Source organism: Schistocerca serialis, chromosome 5 (assembly GCF_023864345.2).
Source record: "Schistocerca serialis cubense isolate TAMUIC-IGC-003099 chromosome 5, iqSchSeri2.2, whole genome shotgun sequence".
NCBI lineage: Eukaryota > Metazoa > Arthropoda > Insecta > Orthoptera > Acrididae > Schistocerca > Schistocerca serialis.
The window spans coordinates 659912905-659933708 of NC_064642.1; the positions used below are offsets into that span (position 1 = coordinate 659912905).

Below are 20804 nucleotides of genomic sequence, written 5' to 3' on the forward strand. Positions count from 1 at the left end.
AAAAGCCGGCCGGAGTAGCCGTGCGGCTCTGGGCGCTACTGTCTGGAGCCGAGCGACCGCTACGGTCGCAGGTTCGAAACCTGCCTCGGGCATGGATGTGTGTGATGTCCTGAGGTTAGTTAGGTTTAATTAGTTCTAAGTTCTAGGCGACTGATGACCTCAGAAGTTAAGTCGCGTAGTGCTCAGAGCCATTTGAACCACTGTAAAATAAAATTGTTTGTATAGTAAAATGGCGGAAATGCCATTTACATAATAGGTGCTCATTTACTGGGCCGATCTGATACTTGCTTTGGGATAGAACACCTCTGATATAGTAGTTAGCATTGCTTCCTCTAAATTACGGGGTCACAAGTTCGGTTCCTGGCTGGATTGAAAGTTTCCTTCACTCAGGGACTGCGTGTTTGTATTGTTATGATCATTTATTCTCGTCTTGATCACAAAGACGGGAAACTCGCCAGCATGACGTAGAAAAGAAGCATTAGCTCTAGGCAGGCATACAACCCCACACGGAGTCTTCCGGCTAGTAATTCGATCTTTTCCATTTCACGAACAGTGCATATAATATACGGAAAGTCCCGTGCTAAATTGCGGACAGTTGTCTCAGTAGCAAGCTCAGGCTAATTCCAAAATATGGAATATTGACAATGCTATGGCCAACAACGTCAACTGACTGATACTTCGACCAAAGTAGGAATCCATACATTACGCAGAAATACCCTCCTCGGAGGCTAGCGAGCAGGGCTTCGTTTCGTCTTATATCAGGAAGCAAATGCGCCCAGCTGAGTAGTAGATTGTATAAACTGTATCTGGCCGTCACTTCTAACTAATTCTCTTTCCGTTTAATGAACCGCATCATTTTAGCATGAGAACCTGTTGTAGTCGATAAGGTAGAGACACAGACATGTGCGGAGCGCAGCGATATAGTGATATACTGGAAACTGAAAAGGAACGTTAACACTTTGTTGACATTCAGTAACCCTACACGCAAAACAGCATTGCTTGAACAGTCACAACGTTCTCTATCACAATCACTGATAATCATAATTTAGAAAAAAGCTGTTTCATGAACGTAATTTCTAAATACTTTTCAAAATTAATTAAACTGTACATTGCAAAAAATTACTTGTGCTTGGTCTCAACGTCAATTTAGCAATACAAAACCTCACTGTATCTCAAAGTGTCATTAAACCATAAGCTATGGAAAAAACGCACTTATTCCTCAAAAGATCTTTTTGCAGAAAGCTCTCAGTCAGCAGTGTTTTCAGTATCCCATCAAGCTTCTAAAAGAATCACTTTCGTAACACATTTATACCGTGCTCTTCAACATGACCACTTCCTTTGGCGAGGCCCGCAGTTCGAATGGCCACAAGTCTAAAACGTCCCGAAGTTCCACATACTGTACATCAGTCCACCGTAACCGACAAGCACTTCCCATCTTTACCATCATGATGGCGACACTAAATTCATTTGCCTTCCTTGGCACACCATGTACCTGCTGTCGATACCCGCACGGAGTCCTAACACTGTTTTGACCACCTCGTCTGCATGTCTCTTCTCTCGTTGGGCGCGCAGCGGTACTCACCTACGATGACCGGAGGCCACTCTCCAACCAATGGCGACCGTTGTTTCTTTCATTCCGAATCTCAACAAAGCAATAATATCACGCTTACAGCAGTAAATGTCCTTGGAAACACACTCAAGGTAATCGAGTATAACCAAAAATAATTGGCCTTATCTATAATACGGCTCAATACTATATTTTTATTCACAGGAATAGGTTTGGCCAAAAGACCATCCTCGTCACGGATTAAATTTACATCAAGTAAAAGCAAGATTCTTTGGCGTCAAATGATTAACTGTCTTTGGTTGCAACATCTGTCACGTATGCACTGTGTAAATAACAACACACTTACGCCAAGGAACATTCATACGCTTCAACTAATGCTAATCAGTGACTTGAAAATGGCCGTTTGTCCGAAACTGCTTGTCTGTAAACAAATATACATTGCAGCAGCTTTTGGTAGTTCCATGTTTTCATTCTTGAAGCTGCACTGCACCGTTTGCAGAAAACATCCGTGTGCAGTGGCGTTACCACATATAGGATGGCTTCATATTTTGCAGCCGCAGGCAGTGTTTAGGCATTCTTTTATGTCACGTACGCACTTTCGCTGCACAAAATTCTAACATGACCACCAGTGCCATGGTGGTCAGGAGAAACTCAGCACTTTGGCTAGATGAGAGTTTCTGGCACACCCTGGAATAGCTTCTGTGTGGGATGCGTACACACACACACACACACACACCTACTACGGGGACAATTTAAAAACATTACTTGCAGCAAACTACTCCTTTGATGTCAGTTTGAAAAATATCGGCCGAGTACTGGACGGAACTGTTTCATAGGACGAGATATATTAAATCGCCATTTTCTATAAAAGAGTAAACTATAAGAGGTAATGAGGGAAATGACACCTGTAATTGGGAGTAATGGATGATTGACCTGTTTTCTCTGACCTTATTTTTTTTTAAATAGTACTTTACGTAATTTCCCATGTGCCACGATTTCCAATTCCTTAAATAAGTCGTCGTATCTGTCCGGCTCTGATCACGTGTAGCGAGATGGATTTTTCTTATGTCCTCTGGTTTCAGACTGATTATTCTTCCTCATTCTTCTTTCTTCTTTTGCTGGTGCTTTGTCCCGCAGTTTCGCAGGGTCGGTTAGGTTAGAACGGATTTCGCAAGGTTAATTTTTAAGGGGTGGCCAGATGCCTTTCCTCCGGGGTGGAATTAGTGTATCCTAGCTGTCTGCGGCTAGTGTAATCCATGGAATAGTCCTAACGTGTTCACATGTCTGCGAGTCGTGTAACTAAGGCAGAACGTGAGGACCAGACTTGCATTCACTTATCAGGATGTGGAAAACCGCCTAAAAACCACATCCAGGCTGGCCGGCACACCGGCGGATTCGATCCAGGGCCGGTGGGCCAACCTGAGTTTAGAGAGCAGTGCGTTAGCGTTTTCGGCTAACCTGTCGGGTCTGATTTTTCTTCGATATATCTCCTTAAATAATGTTTCATCATCTTTTCCGATAATTCAAGAGTGTAAATTTCATAACCAAACGAACGCACCCTTGTGATTGGCTGCACGTGATACGCTATAATGTTTCATGATTCTCGAGGTATTTTAGTTCCCACAGTGTTTCTTCTCAGCGTAGATGGGTTAGATACTGATCTAAAATCATTCCCGTCAATTTCTGTTGTAATTCGTCAGACTTTATCAAGATTTCTTGGCAGCTGACGAGAGTTGTGCTAGGTAGACATTTCATTGCCACGTGGCTTTTGAAAATATGGGTTATTGTGCTCAATTTTTGCTGAGATTTGTTTCGATAGTGCTGTAATATCAGTGCTGACCTTTCGGTACCAGAACAGACACGATTCATCTGGCGTATCTATGCTAGTTCTTCCACGTGGAGACATTCATACAAGTTGGTAGTACATCCTACACATTTATCGCACTTCCATTTGTCTTGCGTGTTGCCCTTACCCATGTAGTACAACAAAATCAGTCATTTCTCCACAAATACGTTACACTATTTGGCATGCACCGATCATTTTATCATCCGATTCCTCCTGTCGCCACAGTGGTGATACGCTTCAGTGATTATAAAGGTATGTTCTCTTGTATTCGGGGGGAAAAGGTTTGAGAACTATGATTCTTTGAATAAGATTAATGCGTACGTTACTGATATGAATACATTTTAACATGATTTCACCTCCATTCCTTTAATCAAAGATTATTGCTAATGTTCCACTTCCATGAGTTATGCTAATGAATTAACTGAATATCCACGAGGGCCGACCCATTGTTCTAGTACGTCATGGACCACAATTGAAATAATTTTTCTGTGTAGCTTCATTCAACTGTAACGGTCGAGCGGATATTCTTTTGGGCTCCTGCACAAAATGGAGTCCCGTTCAGACATCTTACACGTTGCAACTTGGGTTGGCTTTTCAGGAGGAGTAAATCGACTGCTGACAAATGAGGAGCAGTGTACCACTTTCCTTACTATGCAAGTTATGTTATTGATGTCAGCGGCAAAGAAACTGAAATTGACAGCACTTTTTTGGGATATTTCTTTCTTCTGCTCGAACCAGTCCCCTAGAACTTCCTCTACCTATCGCTGAGAAAGGAAGAGCTCTACTGGTGGAGCTTCGGAAATTGTTATGCCAATAAAATGTCATTTTAAGATTGACGAAAAATGTGCCTACCTTTTGTGCCGTATGTTCCAGCAAGACAAGGTTAGAAAAAACTTAATGATATGCCCTGAAGTTGCACTACAATCTATTAAATGCAGTCAGCATTAAAAAATGCCATACAATAATTTACTATGGATTCAATGATATTTTTTATTCGGCCCTCTCGGGAAATACTGTAATAAGTTTGGTCAAGTACGGTATTTCCTTAGCTTCAGATGAGAGATGGCCATAGCTTGCTGCTGTGAGTGGTTTCCTGATGCAGTTGAAATGTGAGGGAAAGATTTCTCTTGGTGCCTTTGTGAGGCGTTGCAGTATGATGTAATTCACCTTACAATCACCGGGTAAAATGTAGGATGAGTAGATAAAGCCTACTGCAGCTCCCATGTTAAGAAGAGCCCCTTGGAGAGCTCCACATTGTTGAATCGAAACACCCAATTGTCATTCTCAGCGACGATTTCGCACTGCCAGAAAGACGGATTCTGAGTGGCGATGGCTCCAATTCACTCAACTGTCTCTCCATGGCCCCTGGTGACTTGGTTGGATATAGAGACCACTGTTTCTCTTTACATTAGTAATCAGGCATCTCCAACATCTGCTGTAAGTTACATTGAAGGTTTTTCATAGTAATAATAATAATAATAATAGTTTGAGATAAGTATTTTTTGCAGTTCAGTAACTCACGTTACAATCCCTTTCTGCTTTCTTTGATAATATCACAACACTCTGCTTACGATAATGCACTATCGCACGTTTTCAGCAGTCGGCCGTCACCTGAAGCGTCACGGAGCCACACTTCTGCTCCTGATTAGAGAACGGCACTTCTCAGTCCAGCCTGGGACGTGCATGGCTGCTTTGGAGATGATACATTAGATGTAATGTGATACACCTAATTCTGGACGTTGTTACAATGTTCGTATCTATCTGCGTAGCATCTTGTTAGCCGTGTTGATCATTCATACTAGTGGCGACAATCTATCATTCAAATCGTAGACCACCACCAGTTCGGCCGCGCCCGTAAGGGCTGCAAGCATGTTGCTAGACTAATGGCCGAGATATACTCTGCAGTAATCCTAAATTTCACGCTACATCCAAGTCCTGAGCTTCCTCTCTTGTGTCGCTATGCCTATCTTCGTCTCAGAGTAACAACTACGCACTGAATTCAATATTATTTTTTTGTTGTATGAACTTCTACCTTTGTTTTCCCATATAGTGTTTGTCCTATCACGATGTGGCTTCACCTACTGGTCAAAGCGCTTCGAACCTGTTCTCTTCAACGTCTTATCTTGCTTTACTAATATTATTTCAATTTTATGACTTTAAATAATAATGGTTACATGGGGCATTCGTGTGTCATAGTATGAATATAAAAAGAAATATAAAAATAACATAAGGAAAATAACTTTGTCATAATGAAAGATTAAATATTAATGGTTTTTCTTTTATATAATTTCTGTTCAGTTTGATATCTGTCTCAAAATATAAAGAGATATTTTTAAAGAAAGATCAGAATAATAAAACGTTGAATGAGGATAATAATAATAATAATTGTACGTGTACTTTGTGTATTATACATAAACACAGAGAATAAAATTTATATATTTCTAACAGCTATAGACTGTTTAATTTCGTCAAATGAAACAAAAACATTTGTTTGCCGTTGAATGAGCCCATCTTACATATCTTGATGAAGACAAGTTGAAACATTGGTACTTCATTGTACAGCATGGCATTTTCTATAGCTCAAAATAATACCACTAATGGCTATGAGCTGACACACAGCATAATAAATACCTGCAGTACAGAAATGTTAGTTGGTGAGCAATTCCCTTACGATGCCTAAAATCTTAAAACATAAAAAACGAAGAAACATTATATCCTCTGATACCATCAGTGACTCATAACTGCATTTAGTCACCACATACAATAACCCCACTATAACATTTCGTAATAACATGAAATGGAATGATCACATTGGCTCAGTTGTAAGCGAACTTTTGATTGTTATCAACCTGAGAAAATACCATCAGTCTATAAAAAAGACTGTCCAGACTCCTAGAATATTGCTCACCTGTAGGTCTGATAACAGATAACACTATTAGGGGATCATGACCATATACAAATAATGGAGGCATGAATGTTTATTGCTTTGCCTCATGGGGGAGCCTCACAGAGAAGCTGAAATACCTGGCTTGGCTGCAACTTTAAGCTAAATGTCAAATATCTAATGAAACACTAAATTAAATGTTTCCAAATTAATATACAACAATCCCCATGTATCACTCTTTTACGGGCTGCAAATACAAGATTAGAATAATTACAGCACGCGCGGTGGCATTTCAGTAAGCATTATTTCCAGATGTTTATGCGAGTGGAATACGGAGGGTGCCCCAACAGATGGTACATTGAGAAGTACCCTCTACCATTTAACAGTGGTTTACATTATACAGACGCATAAACGAAAATGTGATGCCCACAGGCTATTAGTAGTAACGATTTTGGTACGCCACTGCTTTGTAAGTTTTTGGGGATGAACTGATGGCAGCTGTTCCCCTCGTTGCTCATAAAGAGGGGTCAAGAAGCAGCTGCAGATGTGCTGTGTGAAATTGTAGACCAGTACGATGAGTGGCTGCTACACACCCTGGATCTGCCCAGCTCCTCCTCCTTCTGCAAATTGAATGTTCAAAAATGTTCAGATGTGTGTGAAAATCTTATGAGACTTAACTGCTAAGGTCATCAGTCCCTAAGCTTACACACTACTGAACCAAAATTATCCTAAGGACAAACACACGCCCATGCCCCAGGGAGGACTCGAACCTCGGCCGGGACCAGCCGCACAGTCCATGACTGCAGCTCCTCAGACCGCTCGGCTCATCCCTCGCTGCGCCAATTGAATGACACCTACTTTCTTCTTACTTCTGGACACATGTCATGAGCCATCTCTCTTGTTTCACTGGTCGGACACCACCCACAGTCTTTGGTTGCGCAATGAGTGGCTGTTGGGCACCATGGACCTGCCCACCCACCCTCCTCCCACTGTCTGAATGACAGCTGCTTTCCTGTGGGGCACTTATCATTAGCCAGCTCTGTTGTTCAATAGGTTACCCACCACCCATGGTGGTGCTGTGATGCAGCGAGCAGCTGATGGACACATTGGATCAGCCAAGTTCGTCCTTCTCCCGCTATTTGAATGATACCTGCTTCATTCTTGCTGCTGGACATCTGTCGTGAGCTAGGTCTGTTGTTCCACAGGTCGGCCATCACAAAAGTCATTTCATTGTCAGATAGTCATTTTTGTTACTGTTTTGTGGAAAAAAAGGAGCTATGGTAGCACAATGAACAGCTGCTGGGCACCCTGGATCCGTCTGGCTTGCCCTCCTACCACTGTTTGAATGACATCTGCTTTCTTTCTGCCTCTTGACATACTGTGGTGAGCCAGATTTGTTGTGCCACAGTCCAACCGTCACCCACAGTCTATGGTGGCACACATAGCAGCTGCTAGACGCCCTGGATCTGCCCACCCTGCCCCCTCCCACCCTATGACCCACAGCTGCTATCATCTTGCTACTGGATCATAAATGAAAAGCACGAGTTTGCTTTTGTTCTCCAATATTACTTTTATTGTTAAACGGTTGTCAGCTTACAAGGCCATCTTCTGACATTTACATGTCTGAAGATGGCCTTGTAAGCCTAAAACCGTTTAACAATAAAAGTAATATTGTAGAACAAAAGCAAACTCGTGCTTTTCATTTACGATAATGTTGTTCTACCAAGAACCGAGGGAAGATTCTGTTAAGTTGCTACTGGATACCTGTCGTGATCTACCTTTGTCGTTCCATAGACGAGCCATCATTCAAGTTGCTGTAGTGGTGTGGTGAGTGACTGTTTGATGCCCTGGATGAGACCAGTTAGTCCTCTTCAAAACATCTGAATGATAGCTTCTTTCCTGTTGCTGTGACCCAGCTTTGTTGTCCCACAGTCTGACCACCACCAAAGATGCTATGGTGGTGCAGCCAACGGCTGGTGGGCATCCAGTATCTGCCCAGCTAATGCTCCTCCAGCCATTTGATTTACAGCAGCTTTCCTCTTTCCGCTAGACACCTGTCGTCAGTCGGCTCTGTTATCCACAGGCCAGGGACTGCACACAGTCTTGTGGTGATATGACGTGTGGCTTCTGACACACTGATGTGCCCAGCTCCTTGTCTTCCTCCTACCACCATTTGATTGATATCTGCTCTCCTGTTGTTACTGGACACCTCTAGTGAGCCAGCTTTGTTGTTCCATAGGGCGGCCACCACCCTCGGTGCTGTGGTGGCGAGGAGAGCGGCTGCTGGATGCGCTGGAGCTGCCCAGCTCTTCGTCCTTCCCAAACGTCCGCAAGAGCCAGCTAGTGGTACCGAGGTTGCGGCGTGCAGACCTAGGCGCCATCTTCACCTGCCAAGCGGCCAATAACAACATTAGCCAGCCCGCACAGGCCAGCGTCTCCCTGGACCTCAACTGTGAGTAGCGACAGCGCATCTGCCTATTTGTAGTCTCAGTGAAATTATTTATTAGTTGTGATTTCATACCTTGTAATTCGGGTCCTCTTTTATAACCTAACTAAGTAATCTAGCATTCAGTATTAACCGAGCATAAAACATTATTGGAACTTCAACTGATAGATCTTTGTACCTGGGGAAATGAAAGAGCTACAATAAAATAAACGAAATAAAAATCAGGTTTTGTAACAGTGTATAAGTTGTGTCATCCGATAGCAACGTGAACAAATGTGGAGGCCATAGTCGCACAGGTATAAAGAGAAAATGTTTCTGTCTTAGCAATACTGACAAAGCCTCACATCAAAACAGCAAGGGAATATGACAAATTCGGCAGTGCAGCAGAGCAGTGCAGTGTTCTTCTGAGCATTCACCGTCAGAGTCGGTGAGAAGGTGGCGTAGTATACCTGGTGATGATCTCCTGAAAACGAATTCAACCTATTCTGCAGCTTGTTGTACTGACTGCCACCGCCATAGTCCTCTGCACGACCGGCATGCACGTCCAGTGGTCACTTGGCGTGGCTACTGCCACTTGCAATGGCAGTCCTACACCGAAAATGTTCGTGACATCTGCTAGCGATTCATCTCAGTTCAACGTTATTCTTTAGAAAACAGATGTACTCGGCAAGAAATATAAAAACAGAAATTAAATTATTAATATTTTTATCACTTTCACAGCGCTCAAAGTCACACCTCAAATGTCTCTCGTTGTTGTGTCAGTTGAAAAAAATCAGTACCTATAATTTGATATTGTCGTAAACTATTTGAATGTTGCTAACCACAGCGAACATAAACACACACTACCTGTGGTGGCAGTCCTCCCACTGTTCTCTTAATTATAGCTGTGGCGCACCTGACACCCACTGTGCCAACACTGAAGCGCCAAGTGACAAACGTCAAATAAGAAGTAGTCAGCGTGTCATAATTCCCAAATTTTGCGGCCACATTATGAAGGTTGCCTCTGGGATATTATGCAGTAGTAAGAGGCAGTACCTATGCTTTCCTCTTCCTTGTGTGTCAACAGTCTACCACTGTGGATAGTCGTAATAATTCTCTGTAGTCTGTATATAATTGTGATAAAGGACCTTCATCCACTTAGTTTCGCCCACGACATCGACACTATTGTCTAATCGCCCATTGGACACAGATATGGAAATGGAGGCCCTTTTGTTAGTAGAGTCTTAGTACCCTCCCTCCATCATGCACTGTACCGCCACATGCTGATTTGTATATGTGGTACGTAAATGTAGAGCTTTCCATATAATTTCTTCCTTTTGAGAAGTCACCATAGTAAGCTCCTCAGGGAAGGCTCCTTTGTGGACAACAATCGAGAAGCATTGATAACGTCTACCGTTAAACACCGTATTGTTGTTTAATTATTGACATTGGGTTTGTTTCGGACAATCATTAGGATTCGAAATGGAGTTCCAGCATTTCACTCACAAGTATTTTGGCTTTCACAGCTACCTCCGCGCAGTAATTTGTCGCTACAGGGCGGCTTGCACCAAATCTGAGCGTCACACTAGTTGTATTGTACCTCACGTTCATAGACATATAAGACAGTGTTTACAAATTGTTAAACTGAACTGAGCGACTGTGAATAACGGAAAATTAGAAAAGAACAGAAGCCAACCAATTGAGATGCGTTGTTACACAAGAATTCCGAAAATTAAAACAAGAAGCCGTGTTCTCCACGTTATCGGAGAGGAAAGGACAATAAAGTAAGCTCAATCTAAAAGAAGAATGATGAAAATCATGATAAGACGCCAAGGAGTAACTTCCATGGTACCTGAGGAACTTATAGAGGGAAATACTGTAGGAGAATGGCTCTGAGCACTATGGGACTCAACTGTTGAGGTCATTAGTCCCCTAGAACTTAGAACTAGTTAAACCTAACTAACCTAAGGACATCACAAACATCCACGCCCGAGACAGGATTCGAACCTGCGACCGTAGCGGTCTTGCGGTTCCAGACTGCAGCGCCTTTAACCGCACGGCCACTTCGGCCGGCACCGTAGGCGAAGAGGGAGCTTGATACATGTCCCAGGTCCTTGTAATTAAAGTGCAGCCCACAGAAGTCCAGTGAGGACTATAATTAACGTAGAGCAGCGAAACTTGGTGAATAAGCTAATGCGTTCATTCGGAAGCGAAATACGCTGGAAAAAAGTAATTGTAATTTTGCTCACCAGGTGCAAACCTAGCGCTGTAGAGCATCTCGTCGACGTCTCCAGTTCTGATACTGTGCAAGCGGCAGTTAATAATAAAATCAACGTTATTCCATTCTCTCTTGTCTGACCTTTTATAGCAACGTCCTCTTTCTAATTCTTTATATATTGTAATATTTCTTGCATTCACAGCGTCGTATTTGCACCTGGTAGCCAAAATTGCAAGTAATTTATTTTTCCGTGTAAATCGGTTCCGTTTTATTAACGCATTAGATTATCTACCACAATTCGCTGACATACGATAACTGCAGCCGAAACTGCACCTCTGTGAATAGATGCTCTTTAATTACAACTACCCGATTAACAAATAATTGATTACTCCGTGTGTAAGTGATATTCAGAGGAGATGAGATTGTCACGGGAGCAAAAATCGTTGCGACCCATCTAAGCCCAGTGAAATCAGAAATGACCGCAACAAAGCGATGTTGATAACGACATTGTTGTGTATATTTTCAGTTAGCAATAAGAGGCGTTATTGCCTAGGCATTCTCCAGTTGAGTTGAAGAAAAAGGAATAATATGAAGACAAGTGAAACGATATGGTTATTAAATATTACAGTGTTCATTGTCCTTGCTGGCCACGGATAAATAGCTAAATCCGCTTTTCAGTCAACTTACTTTTGAATTCGTACATATCGGTACTAACAAACGAGTTCATGACCGTTACACAAATAATTAGCGGAACTTAAGGTTTTGCTAACATATTAAAATGTTAGATTATTCAGTCTCATCTTTGGTGCCTTGGTACTTAATACTGACGAGTCTATGGCGTAAATGGGAACAACATGAGCCTTCCTAGCTTACACAAAGACGTCGTTGCTCTACTAGTATGGCGGCTGTTAATAAGCTCCGACGGATGCGCTTTATCTACACAGATTTATGAGTAGTTCAGCGAATTTGGAATTAATAGTACCGAGTACCTTATCTTGATGGCGACTGTTCGACAAACTGGGCCCAATGAAGCGAAATATGACATTAAATTCTCTCAAGATACAGCCACATCATAACACTGCTCGCTAACTTGGCTGTTGACCACGGAAATGTATTGTCGCTTAACGACCGTAATGAACTGAAAAATGACTTAGGCAAAACATTTACACAGGATAAAATACAAGGTGATTATTAATGATCGAAGCGATTTCACAGATTTATTGTAGCTATTTTATTTAGAAGTGCTCTGTTGTGGACACCTACAGATTCCGCAGACATCTTGGCTGAGGCGCACCTGACACCCACTGTGCCAACACAGAAGAGCCAAGTGACTAATATCAAATAAGAGGGAATCAGAGTGTAATCATTACCAAATTTTGCGTCCAAATTATCAACGCTGTCCCTGGGATCTACATCTACAGCGACATACACACTCCACAATCCACCGTAGTGTGTGTTTCTGACGGTACTTCGTTCCACAACTAGCATCTTCTCTCCCTGTTCCAGTCCCATACAGAACGAGGGAAAAATGACTGCCTATATGCCTCTGTACGAGCCTCAATCTCTTTTATCTTATCGTTGTGGTCTTTCCGTGAAATATAAGTTGGCGGCAGTAAAATTGTACTCCAGTCAGCCTCAAATGTTGGTTCTCTAAATGCAGTATTCAAACATTACGGGATTCTTTTTCCTATTCATCTGCATTAATTTACATTTATCTACATTTAGAGTTAGCTGCAATTCCTCACACCAATCACAAATACTGTCCAAGTCATCCTGTATCCTCCTACAGTCACTCATCGACGACACCTTCACGTACACCACAGCATCATCAGCAAACAGCCGCACATTGCTATCCACTCTATCCAAAAGATCATTTACGTAGATAGAAAACAACAGCGGACCCACCACACTTCCCTGGGGCACTCCAGATGATACCCTCACCTCCGATGAACACTCACCACCGAGGACAATGTACTGGGTTCTATTACTTAAGAAGTCTTCCAGCCACTCACATATTTGGGAACCAGGCCCATACGCCCGTACCTTAGTTAGGAGTCTGTAGTGGGGCACCGAGTCAAACGCTTTCCGGAAGTCAAGGAATATGGCATCCGTCTGATACCCTTCATCCATGGTTCGCAAGATATCATGTGAAAAGAGGGCAAGTTGCGTTCCGCAGGAGCGATGCTTTCTAAAGCCGTGCTGATGCATAGACAGCAACTTCTCTGCCTCAAAGAAATTCATTATATTTGAACTGAGAATATGTTCTATAATGAAATAATAAGTTTCAATACTTCTGCTTTCCACTTCGTTGTATGTCAACAGCGTACTGACGTGTGTAGTGGTAATGATTCCTCGTAGTTCCGGTAGGTTTGTTGCCATACGAGGCGTAAACACTGAGTTTTTCACATAACCCCAAGCACAAAAAATATCGTGGGGTAGGATCGGCAGAGTCTGGAGGCTATGACATGTATTGATGATCATCAACCCCACCATGACCAATTCACCAGTTTCTTAATTCTCTGATTAAGAAGTCACAAACATCATAATGTAAATGTGGTGGAGCGCCATCCTGTTGAGAGTCCACACTGTCGGTCTCCAGATGTGACATATGCCGATTTTTTAACGTGTCCAGACACACGTGTTCTGTAATGGTCTTTTAGCAGTAAATAAAAGCATCGCAAACTTCAAATCGTTAGACTGCACACTACACATTATCTTCTGGTGCTGCAGGATAACGTGGGAATTCTCTGTCGCCCGGATTCGCACGTTGTGCGTTTTTCACTGCGCCTTTCACAAAAAAAGTTGCATCATCACTGAAGGTGAATTTCTCAAAAAACCTATCTTTCGAATAAGCTGTTGCAACTCTGCCAAAAATTCAAAGCGTCTGACTTTATCATCGGAATCTAGGCTTTTAGCAATTTCAAGCGATAAGATTTCTGCTTCAGTCGTTGCATTAAAATCTTCCTAACGTTCTGATGTGGTGTGTTCAGTTCTCTACTTACTGTGTTAGTCGACTTCTGCATGGTACGTACAAAACGAGCATGTATTCGGTCAACCGCTTCTTCACTCATTGCCGGTTGACCCGCCGACATGCCTTGCAGAGGCGTCTTCAAATCTTGACCTGGGAATAACATCGCCTAATGGAGTTGGTAGCTGGTGGATATTAGTTCAATTCCGTTCTGAAGTCCCGTTGGTGACAGACTGATGCGAAAGCAGTACAAGCACGAAACATAGGCTTTTATGGAGCCTATCGCCATGTTGGCTAATATCTCACTGCTGCACTCTTGTGACGGAGTGCGACTGCAAACCAAAAAATTTTTTGGTCATTTTTACATGTGTGTTGAGTTTTATGACAATATATAATTTAATGTTGCTACAATGAATTTATGACAATGCTTCAACCATTTATAATAACCTAGTCCCACAGAAAACGCTACAATGAACAATGTTAGAGTATTATTCAAGATTTCGGAATTCTTGTTATGGAGACATGATAACGTAAATTAAATTCAGAGGAATACCACTAGGATCGTATAGATCGGTATTATCCTCACAAAAATGAAACAGAAGTGCTCCAGAAATGAAAACGAGAATCCTTAGAAGAAAGGCAGCATCGTCGTCGCTAAATCGTGTTGAGAGAGAACCGATATTGGAAGAAGAATATGTGAGACAGTCTTCTGTTGCTGTCCTATATATTACATAGTTGTCATGAAAATACGATAAGAGATTAGAGAGCCTGCAGAGACAAATTGACATTCCCTTTCTGCTCTCTCGGTATCCGACGAAATAGTACAGGAAGTTGCTGATACTGCTATGAAATACTCTCCACTACGCCACATACATTGGCCTTGGGAGTAATAAGTAGATTTAATCGTAGCACCCCGGAAACTCTTCTTACAGGATTATATTTGTGTAGGCTCCAGAAAATTTCAGTCGATTATTCTTTACTGAGTTCCACGCGTATTCTCCAAAGTAATAGTACTTCACACAACCTAGAATGTATTCCTCAGAATCATCTAAACATTTGATGTACACTCCTGGAAATGGAAAAAAGAACACATTGACACCGGTGTGTCAGACCCACCATACTTGCTCCGGACACTGCGAGAGGGCTGTACAAGCAATGATCACACGCACGGCACAGCGGACACACCAGGAACCGCGGTGTTGGCCGTCGAATGGCGCTAGCTGCGCAGCATTTGTGCACCGCCGCCGTCAGTGTCAGCCAGTTTGCCGTGGCATACGGAGCTCCATCGCAGTCTTTAACACTGGTAGCATGCCGCGACAGCGTGGACGTGAACCGTATGCGCAGTTGACGGACTTTGAGCGAGGGCGTATAGTGGGCATGCGGGAGGCCGGGTGGACGTACCGCCGAATTGCTCAACACGTGGGGCGTGAGGTCTCCACAGTACATCGATGTTGTCGCCAGTGGTCGGCGGAAGGTGCACGTGTCCGTCGACCTGGGACCGGACTGCAGCGACGCACGGATGCACGCCAAGACCGTAGGATCCTACGCAGTGCTGTAGGGGACCGCACCGCCACTTCCCAGCAAATTAGGGACACTGTTGCTCCTGGGGTATCGGCGGGGACCATTCGCAACCGTCTCCATGAAGCTGGGCTACGGTCCCGCACACCGTTAGGCCGTCTTCCGCTCACGCCCCAACATCGTGCAGCCCACCTCCAGTGGTGTCGCGACAGGCGTGAATGGAGGGACGAATGGAGACGTGTCGTCTTCAGCGATGAGAGTCGCTTCTGCCTTGGTGCCAATGATGGTCGTATGCGTGTTTGGCGCCGTGCAGGTGAGCGCCACAATCAGGACTGCATACGACCGAGGCACACAGGGCCAACACCCGGCATCATGGTGTGGGGAGCAATCTCCTACACTGGCCGTACACCACTGGTGATCGTCGAGGGGACACTGAATAGTGCACGGTACATCCAAACCGTCATCGAACCCATCGTTCTACCATTCCTAGACCGGCAAGGAAACTTGCTGTTCCAACAGGACAATGCATGTCCGCATGTATCCCGTGCCACCCAACGTGCTCTAGAAGGTGTAAGTCAACTACCCTGGCCAGCAAGATCTCCGGATCTGTCCCCCATTGAGCATGTTTGGGACTGGATGAAGCGTCGTCTCACGCGGTCTGCACGTCCAGCACGAACGCTGGTCCAACTGAGGCGCCAGGTGGAAATGGCATGGCAAGCCGTTCCACAGGACTGCATCCAGCATCTCTACGATCGTCTCCATGGGAGAATAGCAGCCTGCATTGCTGCGAAAGGTGGATATACACTGTACTAGTGCCGACATTGTGCATGCTCTGTTGCCTGTGTCTATGTGCCTGTGGTTCTGTCAGTGTGATCATGTGATGTATCTGACCCCAGGAATGTGTCAATAAAGTTTCCCCTTCCTGGGACAATGAATTCACGGTGTTCTTATTTCAATTTCCAGGAGTGTATGAAGGAGAATACATCGGCGGAAATAGTCTGTATTTATAGCTCAGCGAGCAGAAAATACAGCGAGACTACATCAACAGTTGCGCTTTGTTCTAGTGCATTCCTTTAACAGCTCTTATGAAGTGCTTTTCTCTATTTTTAGAATGCACGTGAAGTGTCACTAAGAAAGCGCTTTTTTTTTTATCGCGTTTACGAGAAATGTACGTATTGCAGTGTGTATTGTGACTGCACTGGCAGGCAGCTGGAGAATTTTTATGGAAAGCTTTTACTGCGAATCGAAACGATAACGTTTTCTCGGACTCTGCACTTCATAAAAACCTCGAAACAACTCCATTTAGCTGCTTTTACGTTAATGGCTTCCTCTGAAAAATGAATCCCGTTCGTATATGGAACTGAATTGTTCACATCACTACGAGGATTCTGTAAGCCCTCGTGACTTTCGTTAAAAATGTCATCATCACAGTCATGTAAATGACAAGAGGCGCCTTTTTAATAATACGTAATATCATATTCGACCCTTAATTCAAAGACTAGTGTGATTGTAGTAGACAGGACACTACTTTAACTTTTCATATAATACCTAACGATACCGATTCGTGAACCCAAGTTTCAACGTTATGGAATACAAGCGATCCGTTCAAAAACTGACACACAAAGAAATTTGAACACAGACTAATAATGTACAGTCGTATTGGGTGTTATGCTATTGTGAGTGTTCTATTATTAAACAGGTTTTTCAGAGAAACTTAATGTTGTGACGGCATAATACTTGATCCACAAAATTGTGGAAACTCAGCAACAACCAAACATCGTCTGCTGCAAATATTTCGCCCGTTAACCGTTCGGGCATCTCCGATGATGGCTGATCGGTTTACAGCCGAAGTTTTAATGGCAGGTAAAGTTTTATTACGACTTAATTTTCGTATTTTAATGGATTAGTTTTAGTAGAGATGGCTGTCATTCCCTATTCCACGTATTTCATTAAGTTATTTTATTTCTGCAAAATTTTGGGAAGTATGACTTCACCAGGCTGAAATATAAAGGAAAAAGCTTTTAACGTATATTTACATAAATTGCAGTTTATTATTCTCAGTATGTGGTGGTGACAGCCTGTTTAGAAAGCGAAATCTACCACGTTTGAGACAGCGATACCATAACTTGCTGATTTGTTGTTGACACAGCAATGTACGTAAATACATAGCCTTCTAATCACAATTAGCTGTGTTGTGGCATGGTTTCCTTTATCGTTACTGTGGACAGCCATTCATAGAGGCTTACAATGTCGAGAAAAGGTCAGTATGCATCAAGAAGACACATAATTCTGATAAACAAAATGATTAATATTTGCATTTTCTCAGATGTGGGATGCATCTCTTTCTTCATAATGTTCAAATGTGTGTGAATTCCTAAAAAACCACACTGCTGTCATCGACCCCTAGACGTACACACTACTTAAACTAACTTATTAAAAGAACGACACACATACCCATGCCCAAGGGAGGACTCGAACCTCCGGCGGGAGGGGCCGCGCAATCCGCGACATTGCGACTCAAACCGCGCGGTCACTCCGCCCGGATCTCTTTCTTCGAGGGCAGTCTGTAGCACAAAGCAGGACTTACAAACTTTACATTACAGTATGTGTATATTTGTGCACACATCTAACTCTTTCGAGTTAACTAGTCCTTAAGACCTCTCGATGTTTTCTATCAACGGAACACTTCTTTTCACCTAGTTGTACTATAATATCAATAATTCCACGTTTTAATTGTGTTCCTCTTCATTAATTATCGAAACCGTCCATCTAATCTTCATAGTTCATCTGTAACAATACGTTTCCATGGCTTCTATTCCGTTCTTGTCTGTACTCTATATCGTGCTCTTCCTGTTTCCATCTCCGTCTTCACTATAGAATAAAACTTCCATCAGTATTCGAGTTGGCGCCTATTTTCGATATAAACATTCCTTACCAGTATGAAAAATGTATTCCTTTCACTTCTGTCGACGTCAGGTATTTTGCTGCTCAAATCTTAGAATTTTTCCGCCTACTTTTGTGTCTCGTTTATTAATCTAATGATTTCAGCAACACCTGATTTAATGCATCAATTATATGTAGCCGGCCGGGGTGGCCGAGCGGTTCTAAGCGCTACAGTCCGGAACCGCGCGACCGCTCCATCGCAGGTTCGAATCCTGCCTCGGGCATGTACGTGTGTGATGTCCTTAGGTTGGTTAGGTTTAAGTAGTTCTAAGTTCTAGGGGACTGATGACCTGAGAAGTTAAGTCCCATGGTGCTCAGAGCCATTTGAACCATTTTTTGAATTATATGTAGACTTTTTCCTAATCCTCTCTAATCAAATTGTGTGTGAATGGAATATCATGTCAGATGTGCGACTCGATTCGTAACTTGCTGTCGGAAATGTCAGAATTTGTAGTAACTGACAGCATGTCACAGAGTGGCTGTCCTCCACGAAATGTCATAGGTCCACTGCTATTCCTGTCTACATAGAAGGTGTATTGACAGTCTGACCACCTGTCTTACGTTTTATGTAGATGGTGCTGTCGTTTACCGTCTAGTAAAATCGTCAGCCCATCAATAAGAATCACCCAATGCTTTTGAGAAGACATTTGTATGGTGCAAAAGTGGCAATTGATCCTAAACAATATAAAGTGTGAGGTCCTCCACATGAGTATTAAAAAGGATTCCGTTAAATTTGGGGTCCACTATAAATAAGACAGATTCAAAAGTTGTGGATTCAACTAATTAGCTTGAGATTACGAAAATGAATAATTGAAACTGGAACTGTCACACAGAAAACGTTGTGGGGAAGGCGATCCTTAGGCTATCGGTCTTGGTCGGTAGAAAACTTGTAAGATGCAGAAATCTACTAAAGAGAGAGGCTACACTAAGCTTGTCCGTTTTCTTCTGGAGTATCGCTGGGACGAATGGGATAATTACCAGGCAGATTTGACGGAGGACGTCGGAAAAGCTGAAAAAAAAAGGCAGATCGTTTAGTATTAACGAGTATTAGGGGACAGAGTGCCACGGATATAATACGCAAAGCTGGGGTGACAGTCATTAAAACAAATGGGGTTTTCGTTGCGGCGAAATCTAGTCACGAAATTTCAGTCAACAGCTTTTCCTCCGAATCCGAAAGTATACACTACTGGCCATTAAAACTGCTACACCAAGATGACATGCAGATGATAAACGGGTATTCATTGGACAAATATGCGCCGGCCGCGGTGGCCGTGCGGTTCTGGCGCTGCAGTCCGCAACCGCAGGACTGCTATGGTCGCAGGTTCGAATCCTGCCTCGGGCATGGGTGTGTGTGATGTCCTTAGGTTAGTTAGGTTTAAGTAGTTCTAAGTTCTAGGGGACATATGACCTAAGATGTTGAGTCCCATAGTGCTCAGAGCCATTCGAACCATTGGACAAATATATTATACTGGAACTGACATGTGATTACATTTTCACGCAATTTGGGTGCATAGATCCTGAGAAATCAGTACACCGAACAACCAACTCTGGCCGTAATAACGGCCTTGATACGCCTGGGCATTGAGTCAAACAGAGCTTGGATGGCGTGTATAGGTACAGCTGTCCATGCAGCTTCAACACGATACCACAGTTCATCAAGTGACTGTCGTAGTGACTGTCGTATTGTGACGAGCCATTTGCTCGGCCACCATTGACCAGACGTTTTCAATTGGTGAGAGACCTGGAGAATGTGCTGGCCAGGGCAGCAGTCGAACATTTTCTGTATCCAGAAAGGCCCGTACAGCACCTACAACATGCGGTCGTCCATTATCCTGCTGAAATGTAAGGTTTCGGAGGGATCGAATGAACGGTAGAACCACGGGTCGTAACACATCTGAAATGTAACATCCACTGTTCAAAGTGCCGTCAATTCGAACAAGAGGTGACCGAGACGTGTAACGAATGGTACAGCATACCATCACGCTGGATGATACGCCAGTATGGCGATGACGAATACACGCTTCCAATGTGCGTTCACCGCGATGTCGGCAAACACGGATGCGACCATCATGATGCTGTAAACAAAACCTGGGTTCATCCGAAAAGATGACGTTTTGCCATTCGTGCACTCAGGTTCGTTGTTGAGTACACCATCGCAGGCGCTCCTGTCTGTGATGCAGCGTCAAGGGTATCCGCAGCCATAGTCTCCGAGCTGATAGTCCGTGTTGCTGCAAACGTCGTCGAAGTGTTCGTACAGATGGTTGTTGTCTTGCAAACGTCCCCTTCTGTTGGCTCAGGGATCGAGACGTGGCTACACGATCCATTACAGCCATGCGGATAAGATGCCTGTCATCGCGACTGCTAGTGATACGAGGCCGTTGGGATCCAGCACGGCGTCCCGTATTACCCTCCTGAACCCACCGATTCCATATTCT

The 20804-nt window shown here is 43.4% G+C and overlaps 1 protein-coding gene across 1 annotated transcript in view; it reads left to right on the forward strand.

Moving 5' to 3' along the window:
- Nucleotides 1-20804, forward strand: part of LOC126482161 (nephrin-like) — a 668749-nt gene that overhangs the window by 284592 nt on the left and 363353 nt on the right. Inside the window, exon 7 of the mRNA XM_050106138.1 lies at nt 8537-8749. Coding sequence (XP_049962095.1) covers nt 8537-8749 — 213 coding nt within the window. The remainder of the gene's footprint in view (nt 1-8536; nt 8750-20804) is intronic.